At 35.4% G+C, this 24,579-nt stretch overlaps 1 protein-coding gene across 5 annotated transcripts in view; it reads right to left on the bottom strand.

Annotated features, from left to right (window-relative positions):
• The window catches only part of HACE1 (HECT domain and ankyrin repeat containing E3 ubiquitin protein ligase 1), a 122,357-nt gene that overhangs the window by 18,943 nt on the left and 78,835 nt on the right, over nucleotides 1–24,579 (bottom strand). For all 5 annotated transcript variants that reach the window (XR_015251439.1, XM_025926119.2, XM_086707506.1 and 2 more), the window contains 6 exons: nucleotides 17,558–17,669; nucleotides 17,367–17,464; nucleotides 17,104–17,191; nucleotides 13,254–13,403; nucleotides 12,534–12,730; nucleotides 3,977–4,108 (listed from right to left, as the gene is read on the bottom strand). Coding sequence is in view for 4 of the 5 variants with exons in the window: in XM_025926119.2 (XP_025781904.1) it covers nucleotides 3,977–4,108; nucleotides 12,534–12,730; nucleotides 13,254–13,403; nucleotides 17,104–17,191; nucleotides 17,367–17,464; nucleotides 17,558–17,669 (777 nt within the window). In the remaining variant the exon portion in view is untranslated. The remainder of the gene's footprint in view (nucleotides 1–3,976; nucleotides 4,109–12,533; nucleotides 12,731–13,253; nucleotides 13,404–17,103; nucleotides 17,192–17,366; nucleotides 17,465–17,557; nucleotides 17,670–24,579) is intronic.

Genomic DNA, 24,579 nt, shown 5'->3' on the forward strand with positions numbered 1-24,579 from the left:
TCAGGACACTGACACTACCAGCTACCTTCCTATCACTAAAACTTTAGAGTCTAACCTGTATCTTTTAACTCAGATGCACATCTAGTTCAAATGTTGGTGCCAACTTTTTAAAAAAGAGCTTCCTAACCCAGTGTAGCATAGCCCTTTCCCATAGAAGACATAAAGTCATACAAAGGTTCTAAAAGTCCCATTTAGAACTCATGCCTCTGAGAGGCCGTCTGGCAATACTGATGAAGACAGACTGGGCTGTAGGTCACAGAACATGGGTTCCCAGCATGGCTCTAACACATACTCTATGAAGGAGCAAGTTCTGTACCTTCTTTGGCTTAGTTTTCCTCATCTGTAAAATAGAAATAGTAATACCTCAGGGGTCTGTTGTGAAAAAATTTTAAAGTTAATACATATAAAGTGCCTGGCAAATACTACAATTTTAATAATAATTTTCATCACTACATAAATTAGGATCATGCTGACAACACTGCTCTTCCCAAATAATCCCTCTATTTGAATCAGCTCAGTGGAATAAAGCCAGAATCTAACACAGAGTAGGAATCCAGACCTAACTCCCAATATAAAACCACTATAGAAAACTTAACAGTAACAGACCTAAATATGAAAGATAAAGGAATACAGATAAAGGAATAAAGGAAAAATAAAGATAAATAAATAAAGGAATAAAGGAAAAATAAAGGAAAAAACCTTCATGACCTTGGAATAAGAAACACGTTCTTAAACACACAAAAAGAAAGACACAAAAAGGTTCCATTCATTAAACAAAGAAAAACCAAGTGATAAACCAAACTGTGGTAAAACTAAAAGGTTTTATTCACAAAAGACACCAGAGTAGAAGACATTTACAATACAGATAACAAAGACTCCCAAAAGAATCCTATAAATCACTAACAAAAAAACCCCCAGAAAACATAATAGAAAAATGGACAAATTAGTTAAACTTCAAAAACAGAGTACAAATGGCCCATGAACATACAAACACACTCAACTTCATCAGTCAGGGAAATGAAATACCACTACTGATCCACAAAAATGATAAAAATGAAAAAGAAAATATCAAATGCTAGCACAGATGTGTAATATCCAGAACTCTCACACCTACTGGTGAGAATGTAAACTGACACACACACCCTTGAACTATCTGCTAATACCTACTGTAATAGAAAATGAACACCTGTATCCCAGCAATTCCACTCCAAGAATGCATACATATATTCTCCTAAAGACGTGTATGAAAGTGTTCCTAGTAGTGCTATTTCAAATAACCCAAAACTGAAAAGTGCCCACCAAATGTTCATCAAGAGTAGAAATAGACCTCTCTACACACACACGTGTGCACACACACACACACAGACACAATGAAATACTATAATGCAAAAAAATGAACAAATTACAACTTCATGCAACAAAATGTATAATTCTCACAAAAAATTAAGCGGAATAAGTCAGATATATTTTAGGTGATTATTCCATTTATATGAAGTTCAAAAACAGGAAACCTAATCTATGGTATTAGAAGTCAGAAGAATGGGTTCCCCATGAAGAGGGATAATGACAGGAAGAAGACAGGAATAGACATCTGGGGTGCTAGGAGGTTTCTCTGTTTCTAGATCTGGGTACTGGGTGTACTCAGTTTGTAAAAATTCATCAAAGTATACATTTATGATGCACGTGCTCCTCTCTATGTACATTGTAGATCAATAAGTTTCATAAAACTTAGCACTATCAGTAAATTAGGAGGCAAAGGGGTGCCTGGGTGGCTCAGTCAGTTAAGGGTCCAACTCTCGACTTTAGCTCAGGTCATGAACTCTCAGTCGTGGGATCAAGCCATGCATTGGGCTCCATGATAGGCACTGGGCATGGAGCCTGCTTGGGATTCCTACTCTGCCTCTGCCCCTGCCCCACTCACACACACTCTTTCACTTGCTCTTTCTCTCAAAAAAAAAAAAAAAAAAAAAATTAGAAGGCAAAGTTTTAGTCAATTATTTATATTGTTGCTTTTTTTTTTTTTTTTTACATACAGGTCAAGAAAATAATGCAATTATCTGTTTTGAACTTCATAAAAGCTAATTTAATACAAGCATAGTACATAAAAAGTCAGATTTTAGTCATGTTTAATAATAGCTCATAAGTACTCCTCAGCTTTTAAATGCTAAAAATAACTTATTGCTATGCAAAAACTAGACAAGTCTATATACTAAACAAAACTATTAATCTTGTAAGCAAAAACTCAAAACTGACATTTAATCAAACTAAGTCACAATGGACAACTTCAAACTTAATTCACAATTTTGTTCACTACTATACTAAAATATACTATGAATGATAAACTGAAAATACTGGCATATATGTAAAATTAAAAGGTATAAACCAGTGTACTTACTCATACAGTAAAGTGAAAGGCACAGGATAAAACTAATTTTATGGAAAAGAATAAAAACCAAAGAGGGACACCTGGGTGGCTCAGTCGGTTTAAAGTCCAACTTCAGCTCAGGTCATGGTCTCACAGTTTGTGAGCTTTTCTGACAGCTCAGAGCCTGGAGCCTGCTTTGGATTCTGTGTCTCCCTCTCTCTCTCTCTGCCTCTCCCCACCTCACACTCTGTCTCTCTCTCTCTCAAAAATAAACATTAAAACAACAACAACAACAACAACAAAGAATACTTCTCCACTGATCTAAAATGTGCTATTCCAAATTATAATTTTTAAAATAAAAAACAGGGGCACCTGGGTGGCTCATTCGGTTGAGTGCCCGACCTTGGCTCAGGTCATGATCTCACAGTTCATAAGTTTGAGCCCCACATCAGGCTCTGTGCTGACAGCTCAGAACCTGGAGCCTGCCTCAGATTCTGTGTTCTCTCTGCCCCTCCCATGCTCATGCTCTCTCTCTCTCTCTCTCTCAAAAATAAATAAACATTAAAAAAAATAAAAAATAAAATAAAAAAATAGTTGTACTCTATTTAAAATACTGTGTTTTATTAAGGAGTTAGACAACTCAAAGTTTCAAAATAATTCATTACTAATGATAAAAGAGAAAAAGGATATGAGGGAAAATGCAAACTAAATCATATAAAATTAGAAATCCTGTTAGGTCACAGTAAAAGGCACGCAAATTAAAAAAGCAAAACAAAACATTTACTAGATATTGGAGGCCACAACAGAGAGGACTCCACAGAGATTTAAAAGGAGAATGATAAAATTATATATATGGTCAAATGAGAAACTAAAGAAAACTAAACAAATAGAATAAGAAAAACCCTCTTAATTCTCCTTTTTTGGAAGTACAGGAAGTCAGTATCATTATTTTTTATCTCATATGGTCAAATAAAAAATGGAGAAATACATTTGATTCTTGAACAATGCAGGGGTTAGGGACTACCTCACACAGCCAAAATCCACATGTGACATTTGAACTCCCCCAAAACTTAACTATTAATTATGTACAGTTGACCAGAGGCTTTACTGATAACATAACCAATTGACACATTTTGTACATTGTATGTATTATATATCATATTCTTTGAATAAGGGAAACTAGAGAAAATAGTACTAAGAACACCAAAAGGAAGAGAAAAACATTTACAATGATATACTGTAACACATCCACATTTTAAGTTTCAAGCCACACAGTTCAAACACACGTTGTTCCAGGGTCGACTGTAATATGAACACCGCTTTTGAGAAGACTGGCCTTCAACATCTCCCACATAAAATATTTTGAAAATGTATTCCATCTTTGTTTATCACCACTTCGCCCCGTTTCACACTGAGGAATTATTAATCTGGTTATTAAGCTCAAGAGAAGCACAATCACAAATCTTGTAACACACCTCTAAACATGAACATTAAAACATAATGTCTTATTATATATTATTTCATTCACACTACCACAAAATTATTTCTGAATTGCAGCAACTGGAGTTTTGTATGGTTTATAACAACAAAAGAACTGATGTTTTTCCTTACCAATTCATATTCATCGAAAAGTTGTATGAGAGAAGGTGGAATGAACATATGAAAGCCCTGTAAAAAAGCATTGATCTGAGGCTGAATGGCTCTTGTCATCCGAAGTTCAGTAACAAGCTGGACGTACTCCGCCTATTAAAAAAAAAAAAGTGATGATTTTTCTTCAATTTCACATATTTAAGACACTATTGATATACTCATTTCTCATTTTAGAGGTAAAGGCTTGGAATTAATTTGGCACCATTACCCACATGTCTCAGTAAACCCATAATCTACCAATCACTAAGCTACTTAGGCCAAAATCCTAGGAATCAATCACCCGTGACTTCTCTCACAGGCTGTATCAGTGGGTGCTATCACAACTGCCTCCAAAAAAATACTCTGAGTCTGACCTTGTCTCACCACCTCCACGGCTAGCAAGTGGTGCAAGCCATCATCTCTCACCTGGGTTACTGCAACATGCGGTGCTCCAGCTTCCGTTTTTGCCTCTGTACTGCTTCTTCCTTACTACTGAGTGGTTTTTTAAATATGTTTTATATGTAATTTCATATACAATTCAGACCACATAACTTCTGCTTAAAATCCTGCAGTGACTTAAGTAAAATCCAAATTACTTTCCTAGCCTGTAAGGCCCTAAGTGATCCAGCCTCTGCTTTGCTCTCTCATCTCATTTCCTTCCACTCTTCCCCTTGTTCATTCTCTCTGTTCCCCAAACTAAAGTTTATTCACTCCTCAGAGTCTTTTTTTTTTTTATGTTTATTTGTTTATTTTGAGAGGGAGAGCCAGAAAGAACCAGCGTGCACATGAACGGGGGAGGGACAGAGAGAGAGACAATCCCATGCTGTCAGCGCAGAGCCCAACGTGGGGCTCAGGTCTCACAAAACATGAGATCATGACCTGAGACGAAATCAAGTGTCAGACGACTGAACCAACTGAGCCACCCACCCAGGCACCCCTCAGTGTCTTTACACTTCCTAGCGTCTCTAACTGAAATATCTCATTAGAATATAGTATCTCTGCAGGCAGGGAATCCGTTTTGTTTACCAGGATACATACATGTTCCCAGCTCCTAAAAAAGTGGCTGCCACTTTGTAGAGTGTTCAGTAAATATGTGATGAATGCATACTTTCAACAAGTGCACTTAATACATAGTTGGAACTTGATAAATGGGCCATTTAAACATAGTCAATTTGATTCTGAATTAAGGTAAACTATTTTCACACATTTTATTTTAAAACACATCATCATATGAATAGATAAAAAAAGATGTGATATATATACACATACACGCACACACAGGTACAGTGGAATATTACTCATCCATCAAAAAGAATGAAACCTTGCCATTTGCAGTGACATGGATGGAACTAGAACATATTATGCTAAGCCAAACAAGTCAATCAGAGAAAGACAAATACCATATGATTTCACTCATATGTGGAATTTAAGAAACAAAACAGATGAACCTATGGGAAGGGGGGAAGAGGGAAACAAATCAGAGGAGACTCTTAATGATAGAGAACAAACTATGGGTTGATGGAGGGAGGAGAGTGGGAAATGGGCTAGACAGGTGATGGGTATTATGGAGGGAACTTGTGATGAGCACTGGGTGTTTTATGTAAGTGATCAATCACTGAATTCTGCACCTGAAACCAATATTGCACTGTATGTTAAGTAAAATTTAAATTTAAAAAAATGGAAATAAATAAACATAAATAAATAAAATATATCCTCATAGAAAATAATGTCACTTAAAATTTAAGGTAATAAAAACATATTTTGGCTCAGACAAGAATGAGTTGCCGTATCTCTCAATCAACTCTATCATTGTTATCGCTTATATATTTTAAATTATGTCTAAGTGAAACTTTGTCATTTAAAAGCAATATGTTGTATATATTTCTCACCTCTCAGGTATGATTACTCTAAAGAGGTGAGAAAGCCTGTTTCAGGTTCCTTCCTTAATTTTGTTTGGCACTAATCTAATGCTTTGCCTCCACAAGCACTAAGTCAGCAAATTGTATTTAACCACTAGCTATGAATTCTCCATACATGCCAAAGCTACAGAAGTGTCATGGTGGATTCCCCACAGTTCTTCCCAAACCCAACGTGGTCCCTTGTGTAATCTGGCACAGCGAAAGCTGCCATCTCTGCTATTCAGTCTACTCCCACCCCCAAACTGCACTCCCTACCACCCAAAAGTTTTTCTCCACTACACAGGAATGAATCAGTTACTACAAGTTACATTCAGGTAGTTACTAGAGAGAGGGAGATGGAAATGTGTGCCAAACAATCAAACAGAAACATAAACTAGATTTTCCAACACAGGAAATAATATACACAGCACACTTCCAAGTGATAACCCGCAGTGATTTCAACATTAGCACCTCATGATCTTTTAATTTTTATGTCTGCTCTAAAACTGCCTACTTGAACTACTACAATTTTTCTGCTCCATTCACTTGTCAATTGTATGTTTAAGGTACTATATGAGACCCTATCTTCCTTTAAGAAGAATAACTTTTTCCCAGGGGCACCTAGTTGACTCAGTGGGTTAAGCATCTGACTCTTGATTTTGGTTCAGGTCATGATCTCAGTTTGTGGGACTGAGCCCCACATCGGGCTCCACAGTGACAATGCGAGTCTGCTTGGGATTCTTGCTCTCTGCCCCTCCACCATTCATGCTCTCTCTGGCTTTCTCTCAAAATAAATATATACATTTTTAAAAAATAGCTTTTTCCCAAAAGGTTTTGCACTTAGAATTTTGTAGTACTATTCAGTAATCATTGTTTAAGATGTTAAATTATGAAGCATAAAAGTAAAAGATTTGTGAATTGCTCAAGGGCACTTTACCTATTTTAATTTGCCATTGCAGTCCATATTTATCAGAATAGTACACATTCCATTTTCTACCAGCTAATTCCTATTATTTTCTCACACATTCTTTTTAAAATTTTCACAAGTATACTAATCTTTCCTTACATGTTCCCTTCTATTCCGTCTAATATTAATTATTTTCCACATTTATTTCTATAACTTTGACCTCTAGCTATTGGATATCAACTTATGGAAATCAGCTCCTTCACATACCATTCTCCATATTAACTTAACTGTGGATGAATCTTGGTCTAAATTATTTCTCAGTAAAATAATAAAATCCTAGCCATCACAAATCCTCCTGAGGTATTTAATAAAATAGTTTTCCATGTAGCTGTACGATAACTGTGTTTAATAAAAGAAATCTAAATCCAACTGCTGCTAAAATGTTTCCCTGCTTCCTTAAACATTGCACATCCTCAAACAGAAGGACACAAATTAACATTATCTTGATGATACAATTATTACCATGAACAGCCACTATTATCACACACTAACATTTTGACTATTCACACTGTGCAGAAATATACTGGCTGCATTCCCATTACCTATGCAGACATCCAAGGGACTCATCCCCCCACACCTTATGCCCCTGCATCAAATATCTTACATGTTTTAATAAGGAAACAGTGGATGTACAGATGACAAGCAGTCCACAAAACGCTGGCATAAAGAGTTGCATAATTAAACATTAAATACAAACCATACCTAAACTCTCATTTTGTTTTAAGTTATTAAAAGAGATTGATAGAACTTGGAGGCAGGAGATCTTTTATCCCTAACAGATGGCATATCCTAGGAGTCCTATTTGCTCCCACCTGAGTTTTGCCGTCAATTCTTTGAAGGCATAAATTAATACCAGATGCCAAAGAATTAAAGAATTGATCATATTTAAAAATCTTAGTACTTATAATGGTGAAATAATTATGTTAATACATGGAAATCTTTCAACTGAGAAAGTCTGAGCATAGAAACAACAACAGCAACAAAAAAAAGAGCCGTAGCAACTTTTTTCTGGCTTTAACCTCCAACCCTGGTCACTGACATAAAATAGGTAAGCAAAAAACAAACTGCAAAGTGAAAAACATAAAAAGATTAAGATTAAGAAGAATGAACTTCTGTACATTAAATTCCAATTAATGTCTAGTTACAGAACCATTTTGTTTTAATAATCTCCCAGTCTTTTGAATATGGGAAATAAATAATATCCATCCCTCAGAAATCTTCCTTAAAATTTTAACTTCTCTTCAGGCTTTGAACCTAAACTATATCTTCTTATGAAGAGTGGTGGTGATGCTGAAAACTAATGCATTTGTTAAAGCCATCTTTCTTCTTGAAAATCTTTTTTCTCTATCTCTTAAAAGATGTCCGGAAAAAAACCATTTACTTAAATAATAGTTAACTCTTTTTAAAAAAAAAAATTTAATGTTTATTTATTTTTGACAGAGAGAGAGAGACAGAGCATGAGCAGAGCAGGGTCAGAGAGAGAGGGAGACACAGAATCTGAAGCAGGCTCCAGGCTCTGAGCTGTCAGCACAGAGCCCGACACGGGGCTCAAACTCAGACCATGAGATCATGACCTGAGCTGAAGTCGTACACTCAACGGACTGAGCCACCCAGGCGCCCCAATAGTTAACTCTTAATAGTGAAAACAAGATTTTTTCCCCCTCCTCGAAGTAGAGATAAAAACTGGACCACGTTTATAAAATGGTTTTGAATAGTTATTTTTTTTTTAATAGTTAACAGGTTAAATGGTGTTGTTATTGGCATAATTCAAGTTACCGTTTGAATATAAATCCTTTGGTGATAAAACGCTTCTTTCCTGGGTTTATCCACTTATTATCGCTCTAGTATGTAAAAGTTCTCACTGAAAATTTCTCTACTGAGAACTCCAAAGGATAATCAGGTTTCTTTTGTAGAAATAAGCAGAAATATCAAAAAGGCTAGACACTATCTCATTTTATCCTCACTGTCACTGTCTTATAAAATTCTCATGCATCTTCCCCAGACCAATGCCACAATCCCCTAGCAGCTGTCCTGACTCCTGTATCACCCTATTTCAATCCATTCTTCACACTCCAAGTTGAGGCTGTTTTGTGGTTTTTTTAAACACCAGAATTCACTCAGGAAACTTGGCTCTGTAACACCTGCAATCATCCCTGCAGTCGTCACATTAATTTTCAAATTCCTAATTGTGGTTGCAGAGTCTTTCAGAATTTGGCCCCCATATATTCCCCTAATCTTTTACCACTCATTTACTCCACAACCGAAGCTAAGATCTACAACTCTGATCTACCTGTGGTTCCCCAAACACATCATCCTCTGTCATCCTCAACTTCGTGTAAGGCCAGAACATTTCCTTTCCCCCTTACTCCTCCTATCTGACCACTTAATGCATCTCCTCTATAAGTTAACTTCCATGGCACCTCCTCCATTCCTTGATATCCTGTCTTACCCCACACCTAATTCTTTCCGTCCCAGCCTGAGTGAACTTTATGAGTAGTATTGTAAAAGTGTTAACATTTAAAACTCATGTAGTTTACTCTTCAGTTCGAGGAGACAGAACTGAAGATCTAAGAAAAACTGTCACTTCTAACACAAATTTTATGGTTCCATGATTCCAGTTTTTGGTCAAGAATAAAAAAGTAAAAGTGAAAAATAAAAGCAAAACTTTTAAAAGAAGGTGAAAGTATTATTTAAATGTTAACGTTTAGCTCCCGGTTAATTCAGCCATTTTCAAAAGTGAAACCAGAGTTTCATTTTGTTATTTGTTTTTAAGATTTTTAAACAAATTGATAGATACAAAATTAAATTTAAAAGAGCATTATATTTCAAATGTGGAACAGATATATATTCTCTGCATACATCATTTGTATTTATTTAAGGTACTCCTTTTTAAACAAAGTTATTTTCATCTATTTGGTTTCCCTCTATAATTACCAAAGACTTTCCATAAAATTCAGGAATAAATGACTCCCCCATGTGGACATCAGCTTACACAGATTTTCTCATACTAACAAGCTTGGCAGCTCATTTAAGCTTCAATATGCTTACAGATTTTGACATTGAACTCCAAACGACAGTTACAACTTTACATCTATAGAGAAGAGTAAGTAAAAGGCTAACCCTAAAGCAACAAAAAAGTTCATGAAAGAAAGGTATGTTTAAAAGTAACAAAATCTCTAAAAAACATGGTTTGAAAATTGTATTTACAAAGTTAATACTTTAACAATCTTAGAGCAAGTGATCAATTTAAGATGCAGGTATGTTTCTAAAGATTTTTAATTTTAAAAAATTAATCAGGTTGCTTATTGGGTAAGCATTAAATGTTTAAACATCAATAATCTGATACACAATTATACTTGACTCTGGTAATATTAGAAAATGAAGAGGTTCAATTATTCCGAAAAAATGTTTACATCACAAAATGAAAGCTGAGAATAATGAACATATTAGTGATTGAGATCCTGCTTTTATCTCTATTACCGAAACTAATCATTAAAAAAAAAGTTAGCCTATAATCAAATTAGTTAATACAGTGAAGTAAAAGTGTATTAAACTTAGAAGCAACTTTCAAGTTCTTTAATATTACAATAGTATTCTAGCCTCAAACTAGGCTCACAACGAAAGGTATACCCCCAATATCCATATATTATTTTTGTTATTACTTACCAATACTACATTTCAATAAAAAACACAAATGCAAAAGAATTAATACAATATGTATTTTTAAAAATCTAAACAAAAGTCATTTCATAATGAGAGGGGGACTATTAGGAGATACAAGGATAAATATAACTATGCATCATGCAATTGTTAATGGGTCTTTCAACTTTGTCCCATAAAACGTACCTGACAAGAGTGACAAATCTACTCATCAGATATAATATTCACAGATAAGAATCATATTTGAGTTTCTTGAAAAGCAATCTCTTGCTTATAACAAAGATTCTATAACTTCATTATTCTTAATTGAGAATAGGTCTCCAGTGTAAAATAAAATAATAAATGCACGACAGGGTAGACAATCTAATAATTAGATTTTTTAAAGTATTTTAATTCACTGGCAAGCTTATATACATAATCTTAAAAATAAGCATTTTCTAATTTTCATCTTCTAGAGCTTAAAATGACTCGTTATGTTAAAAATCAAATAAGATCTTCCTCAACATGTTTTGCAAACAGGAAGAACATTAGTTTTGAAACTGGGTTTTGGCCCCAGTTTTACCATTAACTCTTTAGGCTTCAGTGTCCTCCTGGATAAAATGAAAGAGGAGACTAAAAATTTTCCGAGTGTACATATGCAAATACTCAGTTTCTGATCTTATTTTCAACAATTACACTTAATGTTTTTTTTATGTGTATAGTATCTAAGTTTCAAAAAGTAAAACTACAGAGCTTAATATAACTTTCCAATACCCTGTACGTATCTCAAACTAAGAGCCTCTTTATAGAAAACTATGCAATAACAACTGCCTTTTGTGTTGTGGTTTTCAGTCAGCAAAACGCTAGTAACAATTCTGTATCAGAAGTATTATTATCCTGGGGCACCTGGGTGGCTCAGTCAGTTAAGCGTCTGCCTTCAGCTCAGGTCGTGATCTCATGGTCCGTGAGTTTGAGCCCCACGTAGGGCTCTGTGCTGTCAGATCAGAGCCGGGAGCTTGCTTCCGATTCTGTGTCTCCCTCTCTCTCTGCCCCGCCCCCACTCACGCTCTGTCTCTCGCTATCAAAACATGAATAAACGTTAAAAAAAATTTTTTTTAAAAAAAGAAGTATTATTATCCCAAGTCTATAGAATAGAAAACTGGGGCTAAAAGAGGTTAAAGTGCAGCCAAGTCTTTTGGGCTTTTAAAAAAGAATATATGCTTTACTAAATCAATGGACATTATTTCTTATAGTTAGTTGTTTCTGAAGCCGTCTTGGAATTATAATCCAACTAACAGAAAGGGAAAAGATTTTAGTCTTGTTTAACCAAAAGTTGCTACTGGCAAATGACAGAAGTGGAATTGCCAAACCAGATTTTCTGACTCCCAATTTCCTACATTTTCAAACATAAAAATGTATTATATATTAAAATAACATATTTTTCAACAATGAAATTTAAAACGTATGCCAAAATTTAAAACTAATATGTACAGGTGTATGTCAATTATTTCTCAGTAAAACTGGAAAAACTACTTACAAACAGAAGATACGATACATAATCAAGTTATAAAGCTTAAAAAAATCAAGTAGTCGAATAGATCTACTGGATCCATTAGCTCTACTGGATCCCAAAAGCAGGTACAGAGCTTAACATGGGAATTTCTTCTTTTCTCCATTGGAACTCTTAATATCATACATTAAAACATGAAACAGTGACTGATCAAATATGTTCTTGATGTAAGCTTCCATTTCTAATTGAATTTTTCAGTATACAGTTGCCCAAGTTATACAATCAACTAAATTGTGCTCTAGGCTGCTTCAGGAACTGCCTTGACTGTCTAACACAATAGTGATTTAATCCTAATTCAAAGTTTGATATTTGATGGTTTAGTTAATTTAAATATCTTATCTGTTATAAAATGCTGTGAAACCCTGTAACAGTAAAAGCTTTTCTAGCTAGTGGCAGGAAACTAGAGTAATTAGCAATCAGGGACAAGTTACAAACATTGGCTAAGGTAAAAATTCGAATACTCACTTTGTTATTTTGTGTCACAAGAATACTTCCACCCCCAGGTTTCAAAGGCACCTCTTCCATTGCTCCAAACACATCAGTTTCAACAGAAAAGGTTAGTTCTAGACCCAGATCACTAATATCATTATCTAAAATCCACTGCAAATTTTTGGCATATTCTGGATCAATGGATGCCACATCCTGGTAATTTACAGGAATACCTAAAAATGCAAACATACAGCAGTTATATTCTAAATGTTTCTGCCTTTCCTTGTTTGTTTAATGGTGAAATACTGCCCTCTACAGATATTCCATAAAACTGCAAAATATAATCCAATTGACAGCAAGATTTAAATACATGCTAATTCCTGGATTTGGAACTCTATTAATTGAAGCTTGTGGTTTTTTCCACATTTTTACAATGTATTCTTTCTTTGAAATAGCTATACAGGAAAATTATCATGCACTTCAAGAAGTGCCAATTCTCTTAAGTATATTCATATTAAATTGCATTCTTTGCATGAACATATACACACTAAATGAAAAACAATTTTTTTTTTAGGAAAAAGGTAATTTTTTTCCCTCTCCCTCAGGCTCCCAAATGCCTTACATACACAGATAGTCTCCAACTGAAATAAAAATTACCTCATCCAAAATGCCACTTCTTGTCTACTTAGTTTTTCCTAAAGATTCTAAGAAAAACACTTTAAATAAATGCCTATGGAAATAACAATAGATCCGTACCAAGAATGTGCTTATAGAATGATCTTGTAAAGTAAATGTTGACCAGCTGCCTGTGGTTTAAAGCTAATCCCAAGATCTGTCCAGCAAACCGGAAATAGTTCAAGTGATCAGGATTTACATAGGAGTTGCTATTAGGCTGAAAAGTTGTTCCTATTAAAATAAATACAATATAATTTATTTCTAAGAATCCAGATGCAGAAGAAAGATCATTTCACTGCAGATAAATCAGTTCAAACACAACTTTGACAAAACCAAAGTTACATGATGTATAAACTTCCACAGTAATGTTCTTTGTGGAATATATAGCAGACAAGGGAACTGTCAGAAGATAATCATTAATTCACACATACTTATCAGAGTTAAGTCTTTGTGCAGAGAGAAAATTTTAGAATACTTTTAACCGAAAGGTTGGAAGATGTGCCAGAGAGATAGTGGAAATAATATATTATACGATAAAACACACACACATTTTCCTCGGCAGTGTAGAAATATTAGGCTATGAATTAGGGCAGGTATTGTTTCATTCATCTATACATGCCCAAAGCAGTAGGTATTCACTACTTTTTGTTTCTTATGGAACAGAGCACTATGAGAGGGTAAGAATTTTAAATGTTCAACTTGTTCCTAAGTAATGAACTTGATGCCTTTTAACAATTTTCAGAAAATCACCTAAATCCACAAGTCAACCAATTATTCTTCACTTCAAATAAGTACCACTGAGGTATAAAAGTAAAAATGGCAAAGGCAATAGTTACCAATTACTGTCAAAACCCAGTATGATTCCACTTATATGAAAAAAAGATCTGGAAATAGACAGTGGTGATGGTTATACAACACGGTCAATGTACTTAACACCAGTGAACTGTATACTTTAAAGTGGTTAAAACAGTGAATTTTGTTATATATTTTACAATAAAAAGTCTAAAAAAAATCTAGTGCAATGGAAAAACCTAATACCAAGCCTTACCTTTAAAGAATTCTTTCCGTATTTTTCTGTGATGATCACTAACTCTGAATACAACTCTCATTCATTGAACAAATATTTATTGAGCTCAGCCTATTTACTACTCTTCTAGGCAACTGGGCTAAAAGAAAGAATAACTGCTAAATCTAATAAATAGTATCTCTTCCAAAAAAATAAATAAATAAAATAAAGGAAAAATGGAAAGTTTTGGAAAGTGAGATGTTTGGTCATTTAGTATACATATTTTGATAATAATTCACTTTGTGCATTGCTGGTCTTTGATGCCTCACTGTTAGCACTAGACTACATTGCTGTAACCAGTTTACTTAGATAAAAGGTACAAATTTGGAAGCTTATGGTTGAATGACTTAAAAGGGCCACATGAAGCTAGTCATTCACTGTCAAGTATCTTTTGAAAATCATTCCCAGTCATGGGTAAGACTGGGTATTAAAAGTCAAAACAAGGGGCACCTGGGTGGCTCGGTCAGTTAAGTGTCCAACTTCGGCTCAAGTCATGATCTCGCGGTTTGTGGATTTGAGCCCTGCATCAGGCTCTGTGCTGACAGCTCAGAGCCTGGAGCCTGCTTCAGATTGTGTCTCCCTCTCTCTCTGCCCCTCCTCTGCTTATGCTCTCTCTCTGTCTCTCAAAAATGAATAAATGTTAAAAAAGTCAAAACAAAGTTTTGTGAGATGAATAAAAGACTTCAAGGACAAACATAATAATTCTAAAAATATAGCATTTTAAGAATAGTCACAAGTATTTTTTTTACCTATCAAAATAGTAAATGCTTAGGGTTACTGATGAATCAGCAAAGATTTTTGATGACTCAACTTTCCTTTCCTAGGTCTGTGATTTATAATTCCTTTGCTAAGTATTTTCTGGGAAATCTGGGTTCTTAAAAAGGAGAAATTTTTAAAAAATAAGGAAACAAATTGGGGGGAGGGATCTTCAGGAAAGAAGTGTTATTTTTAACTTGAAAACTACTTAAAACAGAACACAAAGTTTATGTTCTCAGTTCAAAATAAGTGTAACTGTGACACAGCTCTTTTCATTACTCAGAAAAATTCTATAGAACAAGAAAGTATAATTCTCACAGAATAATAGCTTCTAATATTTATTTCTGCTTTCTATGTGCCAAGTACTGAGCTAAGCATTTTTACACATCAGCTAATTGATTTCTTTCACCACATTACAAAACATAGGTTATCATCATTTTCAAATGGAGAAACTGAGGTCCAGAAAGGTGACATTTACTGGCCCAAGATCGTAGCAAAAAGAGGTGCAGAGCCAGGATTCATGTCCAGTGTAACACCAAAGGCCAAACTCTATAGTAAGTATCTTAATATAATGAGAAAGCAAGTTTTAAAGAAATTGTTAGACATGAGATCTAGCCAAACATTTCCCACATTTAGGAATTTTAATTCAAAATTTTAATATAATTCCCTCCATATCAACTAAACGTAAGAATAAAGAAACATTTCATCTAGATTTTAATTTATAAATAGTGTGACCCTAAAGAGAAGACTTATATGGCTTACAAAAAGGACAAATCACCATCTTTATGGTCTCTGTTAGCAGAGCAACATATGCTCTGCTAATATATTTGTAATATGAGGAAGAATCTTGACTTATGATTCCACACCAAATCTGTTTTTCAGGTATGAAAATAACAGACATAGAGTAAAGGACTATAAAGAAAAGAAATAAATCTAAAATAGAATGTTCTAATTCTAAATCTTGCTTCAAAGGTTAGGCCTAATTAAACTCAGCACCTCATCAAACTTGTCATCAAAATCACAAAGACACCAAATTCACCTCAGAGTAAATAATCAGTAGTTACAGAATTAAAGCAGACAGTCCCATAATCCTAAGTAACTTCCAAGAGACCATGTGAGTCTGAAGCCCATTACACAGGTGAATCCCTGCAGCTCCCTGGCATCACTGCAGCCCCCCACCCCCTCGCCTCTCTTAGAGTCATCCTTCTTACTCAATGGAGATTTGCCTGCTGGTTTGGGTAGAGGCAATCAGAAGCTGTAATTAATGATATACTCTCTGCTTATAAAAAGAACTTAAACACCGGGAAAGAAAAGACTTTCAGGAAATAAAAGCAACTGTGTAAAGCATTGAAAACTTGGAATCCCACCTTCACTTGGATAGGTCTTTATTAAGTTAGAGAACTGTCAGGTATACCTCCCACAGATGAGGCAATAACCATTTCCATTTTGCCTACAATATCAAGTTACAATTGTGCAGATTCAAAGCATCATTTCAACAAACAGTTTATCTGTTTTATAAGATAATAACAGGTTTTCAGTTACCAGATTTTGATCTTTTAAAAGGGCTGAAAACTAAGCTACTATACATAAATAGATTATAAGTTAAGATTTAATACCATGATTTCTAGACTTTTTTTTTTTATGATCCAAAAATTTTAAGACTTGGAAACTCAAATAAGCAATAGCAAATTTTAATTTTTCCACATAAAGCTATTTTTAAGCCCATCTACTAGCACTGTTTCACAAAAGGAAATTTTTAACTCAAAAATGAGTCTAAGGACAATCCTTAAATTGAGTAAGTTTAGTTGTACTTTACAAAGGACTGATGAAAACTTCGTTGGGGCCAGCACTAGCCCTTGAGACAAATATCTAAGAACCAACTATTTACAGGAAAGAATACTAAACTGAATCAGATTCTATTCATGATCCTACCGCTCACAAACTGTGTTAATGTAGATGGAAACTCTGAATTTCAACTTTCTTTTCTATGAAATGGGAATACCCCACCTAGCTCACAGGATCACTACGGGAATCAAAGGGTACAATGCACTGAAGGAGTTTGAAAATGTGACAAGCCACAGAAAAAGTGATGTAGACTGTGCAACTTACCATCAGCTGACTGGGTAAACAATGCATAATCAGGATTGACTATCTCATTAGACAGAATATCAAACCACTCACGCACAACACCTTGACCCTGAGTTCAAGAAAATAAAATTAAGTATGAACAGAAATATATGAGGAAAAATTTTTTTCTGAATAACAAATGAAAATAATCTCAAGTTTCTTCCATTATCAATACTAAACTTTATTCAAGTGTATTTCAATCTTTTATATATAATGACCTTAACAGCACTTATTTTTATACCCACCATGCCTTCTTCTCCATGGAACCGTACAGCAATTCCTTGCTTTAGCTTTGCACAATTTGCTTTTGACACAACTTCACAGCTACTCCTAAAAATAGAATCTAAATATGTAGCATTGATTAATTTTACATATTAAAACTTGTAATAACTAGTATTTTGTGCCTCACACACATCAGTTTCTTTGTCAAACATACCTCTGTGAACCAGCAGGATATCATTTTCATTCACTGGCCTGTGCACCATGTCTGAATCTGGTTGTCCTGAATGCAAATGTTCATAGAACCATTCACAGCGATCTTTAAATGGCTACCCCAACAAATAATGGTAAAATATGTTAGCATTATTTCAGTTATCTATCAGATTACTTAATGAGCCTGCTAAATCCCCTTTCTACAAATAATCATTCTTAGACCTTTATTTATAATAAACAGTTCTAGATAATGTTCTGACATTTCAAAAATTATTCGCAAAAAGGCAGGTCTTAACTGAAATGCTTTGATTACATACAGTGTACTTTTTTTAATTATATTTTTTAACAGAAAAGACTTAATATCTTAGGTTATATCTAAAAACTTAATATCAGATATGTAACTGATATGTAATTTACTCTCAATATCTTTCAATCCCAACAACACTTGTAAGGATGAATTTACAGGGGCACCTAGGTGGCTCAGTCAGTTGAACATCCAAGACCCTTGGTTTCAGCTCAGGTCATTATCTCACAGTTCATGGGTTTGAGCCCCACTTCGGGCTCAGCACACAACCTGCTTGAGATTCTCTCTTTCCCTCTGTCTCTCCCTCTCTCTGTCCCTCCCCTGCTCGTTCTCTCTCTCACACAAAAATAAACTTTAAAAAAAGAATGAATTTCCAAATCCAGAAAGATTACACTTCATGTTACATTTAATTTTCCATGAAAATAATCTTTAGGCCTAACTTTATTCTTATTTCTATCCTTTGAGTATGTAGTGTAAACCTTGATAAATGGGGTATTTTTTCTTACTTTAATGTAAGTGCCTGACTTAAGCTTTGATTGCCAAGGCAACCAATTCAAAGATGGCTATTTCAAATAAACAGAATGCCAGCCACAAATCTAGATAAAGAGTCAGGCCACCTTCCCACATGGAGGCTCCTCCATTTTAGAGATCTTGGTTCATTTCTGTAACTGACCATTTGCACCACTTGTTGTTTTTTTCTCTTCCCGTGCTTTAAATTCCCACTCTTACGTTGTAAATTCACCAATAGTAAGCCTGTGAAATCCTAGGCTCCTACCTCAACTCCAGTAAAAGCAGAACAAGAGGTCCATGCATGTTATCATGCTCACACATGTATACACTCTCCCACTCCACCTCCACTCCCATGTATACTGTGTAATATCCAGGTCCTATAAGTAACAACCCTTTATTTTTTTTCAGTCTCCTGCTAGTTATTGCTGAACGGCATCTTGCAATCATAATAAGAACCACAAGGGCTTCTCTAGCCACAAAACTGGTTAATGACAAGACCAACACACAACTGGCATAGTCGGCAAGACTACATGATTGCCCTTGCAACTAACCAAGGGTTATGCCTTTACCTGCAACTTGCCTACTAACTGCCAAACTCACCATCTAAGAAAGGGACACCTTTAGCTAGGGGTCATACTACTATGTGCTTTCACACATTGCCTCTGTTGTGTGTTGCCTGCAGTATCCAACCTAAAGGTCATGGCTGCCATAATAATCCAAAAATTTCCCCAGAGCAGCATAATCAAGGCCATGTGGTCTAATGCGACAATCAGACTACTAATTATAAAGATCTTATTTGATTACTAATGTGCATAAAGATCCTCAATGGCCAAGGAAAGCTAAGGAGGGCAGGTAAGACTGCAAGGCTATTGTCACTGCCCAAGGAGGGTTCTGAGCCAAAGATAGGAAGAAATTATTCCCCTTAGGTGAGGAGGACTGAAGGTTTCCACTTGCAACCACTGAGTCAACTGTGTTGTGCCCAAATTATATGTCCTAACCCAGAAGAGTGAAATAGGCTTACAACTAGAAGCCAATGGCACCACAAAGGGAAAATACAACAGAGGCCTACAGTCTCTGTGTTACCACTTCACTCACTGAAATTGCTATTGTCCCCTGACCCAATGGGATACCATGGGTCCAATTCCTGGTGTGGTATTGCTAAAAATTAATGACAAATAAGTATCCTGAACATCTGGTGCCAGCACGTCCTAAGAACCCTGAGGAGGTACACCGGCTCTGTGATAACTGCAAAACCCACGAATGCTTCCTGGTATTATTCAATGTCATGCATGCCAACATGCCAAGACTCTGGTTTAGGCTCCAGAGGCCTAGGGACTTTTCCCAAACACCCTGTGCATATCACGCTACTGAAGACAGACTCCAATCCTGGAGATGTCTATTGGGACACCCTGGAAAAGAAAGCAACCACCTATGAAGAGGGCTGACAGTGATGTCATCCAAAATTTTCTGGTAACAACATGGAAGATTAAGGTCACAGGAGAAAAAACACGTAGAAACCAAGATCAAAAACTATACCTTAATGAAACTCAAACCTTGCTTAAAGATTTTATGCAGCAGGAAGGAGAGAAGGGAGCTAATTGGCTATTGTGGATTTTCTTGTTTGTTTGGAACAGGCTCTAAATGCCTCACAGTGGCCAAAATGCACTAACAGGCCAGTATCTAAAGACCCTAAAATCCATAACTTTCTCAGAGATCCATCTGGGCTATACTGTCCTTCCTTCTGAGATACCATAGATCCTGAGCCCCCTCGGCTTTCCACTGAACAGCTTTCCACTAGAAGCATGCCTCATGAGGTGTCTCTTCCAACAAGGGAAGAGCTGACAGGATTATCGAGCCCTCTCCTAGAGGAGGAAAGGGAACTGGGAAGGCAAAGGCCCCTAGAGCCACTGATACTCATAGCCGAGTCCTCCCTCTCCTCACCTGGATATACATTGCCTGGCACTGCACCTGTCCTTCCATCATCGTGATTACTGCTAAGGTTCACAGAGGAAGCCCATCTCCTGCTGCACAAAATTCCCATGGTCCAATGGGTTCATCATTCCCATGACCACAATGACCCAAATGACCCCTTCTGCATTTCCAACCTGAAGAGGCCCCATTTGATGTGGAGTCCAGAGAATTATTTTTACAAGGCATTCCCCCTAATTACAGGGTAGCACTACTACATTTTATTGTGACTGCCAAAACCATCCAAAAGGCACTAGAACTCTTAGGAGAAAGCTTGCATTCTACTCTGTCCCTTGAAGATTTAAGATCCAGCCATGTCTTTGAAATGTAAACACCCAGGGGGTACCTAAAGCCCTGCCCACAATCGCCTGAAACCGCAGGAAAAAAGGGGGGAAAACAGGCCTTTTAAAATACAAAATGCTGGGGCGCCTGGGTGGCGCAGTCGGTTAAGCGTCCGACTTCAGCCAGGTCACGATCTCGCGGTCCGTGAGTTTGAGCCCCGCGTCAGGCTCTGGGCTGATGGCCGAGAGCCTGGAGCCTGTTTCCGATTTTGTGTCTCCCTCTCTCTCTGCCCCTCCCCCCTTCATGCTCTGTCTCTCTCTGTCCCAAAAAAAATAAATAAACATTGAATAAATAAATAAATAAATAAATAAATAAATAAATAAATAAATAAAATACAAAATGCTATAAAAGCCCTTTTGCCCAAACTCTAGTCCACAGCCTCTTTAAGATTATTTGTTAAGGATAAGTACAAATCTTAAAAGTCGTCTCTACAAATATTAGTACAAAGCTTTCGCTACTAGAGCAGGCAACCTTTTCTTATTCTGTCTGCCAATTTGGATTCAGCCCTTATTTATAAACTAGTGAGTTTTATATTGCTGTACCTGATTCATGGCTAGAATGCTGAAATGGAAGCTACAGGTCTCTATGTCTGTCTGCATGTTCATGTATGTCTATGGGTATGTTATGTATATGTGATTTTTTTTCTCTCTACCTCCAGAGACAGGATCACCAAATTAATTTGTAAAAGAACTATTTCACTGGCTTAAAAATAAGCACTTAGGAAATAAGTATTCCTAAAACTCAGAAATACTGAAACTAACTCAAATATTTTCAAGTTCACATGATCTGGAATAATCTCTGGTAAGTAAAAGCTACTTTAAATTTGGTTTAATTAAAAAAAGTATGTCTTCAGACACATAGATATTCAGTATATTGCAAATTATATCTAATTCATTTATATTATAAAATTATACTGTTCATGTATATTATATATAGTAAATATAATGCAGATCATATTAATATAATTAATTACGTTAAGTATAATTCAGATAAAAAACTTACTCTACCTGGGTTTACTAGTCAAATAAATTCATGTTATATCTTAAAAAATTTGTCAGCAAGAAAAATAGCTTGGGATGGTGGTTTACCTTTGTCTACTGTCTAAAGAAGTTTTTCATGGGTAGTCTAAACATAATTGCTGTGATCGAGTGATTTAGATAAATGTTAAATGAGATAAGAGTTTCTGAGCGAACTTTTCAGCAATATTTATGTGATGACATGTCTACTTAAAAGTAGTTTCTAAAATTTTTGTTAACTTCCACCCTCAGAATTTTGCTAAATTAAATGAAAGGAATTCACTGATTATCTAAATCATTTCCAAATAAGATAAAATACTGAAATATTAATTGCAAAACAAGCCTAAGTTGACCTACTTTTGACCTCTTATTACAGAGGAACTAAAGATATTTGGGTCTGTTAGTAAATGTGTCTTGTGCCACCACACTGCAAAGCTGTACTACGAGGAAATGTATGTTTATAGAAATTATGAAATATAGTCACAAATTTGCCAGTCTAAAGAATGCTGATATAATAATTCACAAGTTTTACTTCTTACTTTTTGTGAGAAATTAAGGTTTCTAAGGGCTAAGAATTCTAAATAATATATATAATTACAGCTACTAGAAATAATAAGGGAAACATCTCTGCATGCAAGAAAAGTAGGATGTATCTTCAGCTAAGAGAAGGTATGAGGTATGAAGATGTATTTTTGCTAAGGAAAAAGAAAGCAATTTGCCTTAAAATTGGTTTTTTCAGAATGGGAAAGAGGAAAATAAAGCACAAAATGGTATAGAAAATTGAGAAGAAAGAGAAAAGAATTTTACCTTGTGCGGTCAAGTTGGCTAAAACTGAATTGTTGTTATAAATGGTGATTTTTAAAATAGTAAGCTTTAAAATCAATACTGTGCTTATATAATTTTCTTTCATCTGCTATAAGGACAAAGTTTTCTTGGGAGTATTGGTCAGCTCTTGATAATAGATTATGAAAGGTTTTGCCTTATCTTTCAAGTAATCTAGCTAGAAAGCAAAGATTTTGTGTTTTATCAAAATAATTAACCTGTTTCATGTGTCTTAATCAGATCTTTGATTACTTAAGCAAACAGTCTTTTCAATATTAAAGGAGCTGAATTTTGCTCACAACTATGTAACCTTCTATATTTGCCTTTAAAATCTTTTGTCACTGCAGTACCTGGGTAGTCAGTCAGTTAAGCTTCCTACTTCAGCTCAGGTCATGATCTCAGGGTTCATGGGTTCAAGCCCCTCATCAGGCTCTGTGCGGACAGCTCAGAGCTTGATGCTTGCTTCAGATTCTGTGTCTCCCTCTCTCTGCCCCTCCCTTGCTCGTGCTCTGTCTCACTTTCAAAAATAAATGAAAACATTTAAAAACTAATTTAAAAAATACAATCTTTTGTCACTTAAGTAGATAATTAAGTATTGTTTCATAATCATCTGTGATCCTATTTACTCAAGTGTCTAAAACCTTTTGATATTTTTGACAACGTTCCCCAAATCAAATTCTACATCAAGTCCTTTTAACGTGGAAATAACTCTGGGATTTCCTAGGGAACCCCTGGAACATCTCAAAAGATCTCTTTACTTTCCTTATAAAAAGAGAGATGATGAATTAACTAGGTTTATTTGATATGTTAAATTATAAGAGAAGCATTATCAAATAAGAAATAACACTAAACCCTCCTTATGGATATCCTTGTATGGATATATGCTATTAATGTAAGTGTTCCAGAAATTGTATAAAATTCCTAAAAATCTGATATGAAATGTTATCAGTCATCATTTCCAGTTATCATCTTAAAACGTGTGGCACAGAAATAGCCAAATTTCCTTGTCAGCGGTGTTATAATTAACTCTCATCAGAGCTTTAAATTTAAGCATTCTTAAGTCTTTTATCATTTACAGAAGTTACTGTTTCACTCTGATGCTTTTGCACAAATGCTTCATCTTCAAGGAGATTCCTGGAAAGGAATCTGACAAGCCCAGGTTTCTGATAACTTTCAGATCGTACCACTAAACTAGGTAAGAACGGACAGAACTCTAAGGAAAAACTAAATTCATAAAACTGCTAAAAAAAAAAGATCACGACCAAGAATCACTAGGACTGAATGAACTGAAGAGAATAATTATAATTTTTTATGAATTTTGTTTGAAATATTGCTGGTTCTTTAATCTTCTGTTTTCCAGATTGAAGGAAACATTTTCTCTTAAGCTAGCTATGACTTACAGCAATTTGGTAAAATATATACCTTTGTGAACAAAGGTGAAACAATCACTTTTTCCCTCCATCTGATCCCTCCAGAATTCGGAAACTCTCAGTGACTATACTTTCACAGCAGTACAATTATTTGCATATGTTCACTTAAGAATCTGTTCTCCTTGTACCAGGACACAACTGGAAACAACGGTTACATTACCAAGGCTTTGAATGGAATGTCATAGTTGAGAGAGACATAGATAGATTCAGATATGATCAGATAGTTTTAAAAAATTAAGGTTGACTTTATGGAACCAGTAAGGCCCCTAGGGAAAGTCTGGTGCCTTACAAACAGGGTTCCCAGCAGCCTTACCAGGTAAGTGAAGAAGGTCACTTCCTGGCAGGCCCAGGAACCTCAGAATAGTTGAGAGCCTCAAAAAATGAGGAATTCACCCCAATCTATCTGTACTACAGATGAAGTCTGATATCCAAGTCCTTGGCTTGGCTTCGTAGCCTTGAGAAGCATCTACAAGTTCAATGTATGACTCCTTATGAAAAATTCAGCAAAGCTGAATTAAAAGAGTCTATATGGTCAATCATGGTCAATAGCTATTCATGCTGCACTTATGTAAATAACCAGGCCAAGTTTAAAGAGACTGGACTTATTTTACAAACACTTGAGCCTTATTTTCCT

The sequence above is a fragment of the Puma concolor genome, chromosome B2, assembly GCF_028749965.1.
Source record: "Puma concolor isolate L17-30 chromosome B2, mPumCon1.1.hap2, whole genome shotgun sequence".
In the NCBI taxonomy this organism is placed as follows: domain Eukaryota; kingdom Metazoa; phylum Chordata; class Mammalia; order Carnivora; family Felidae; genus Puma; species Puma concolor.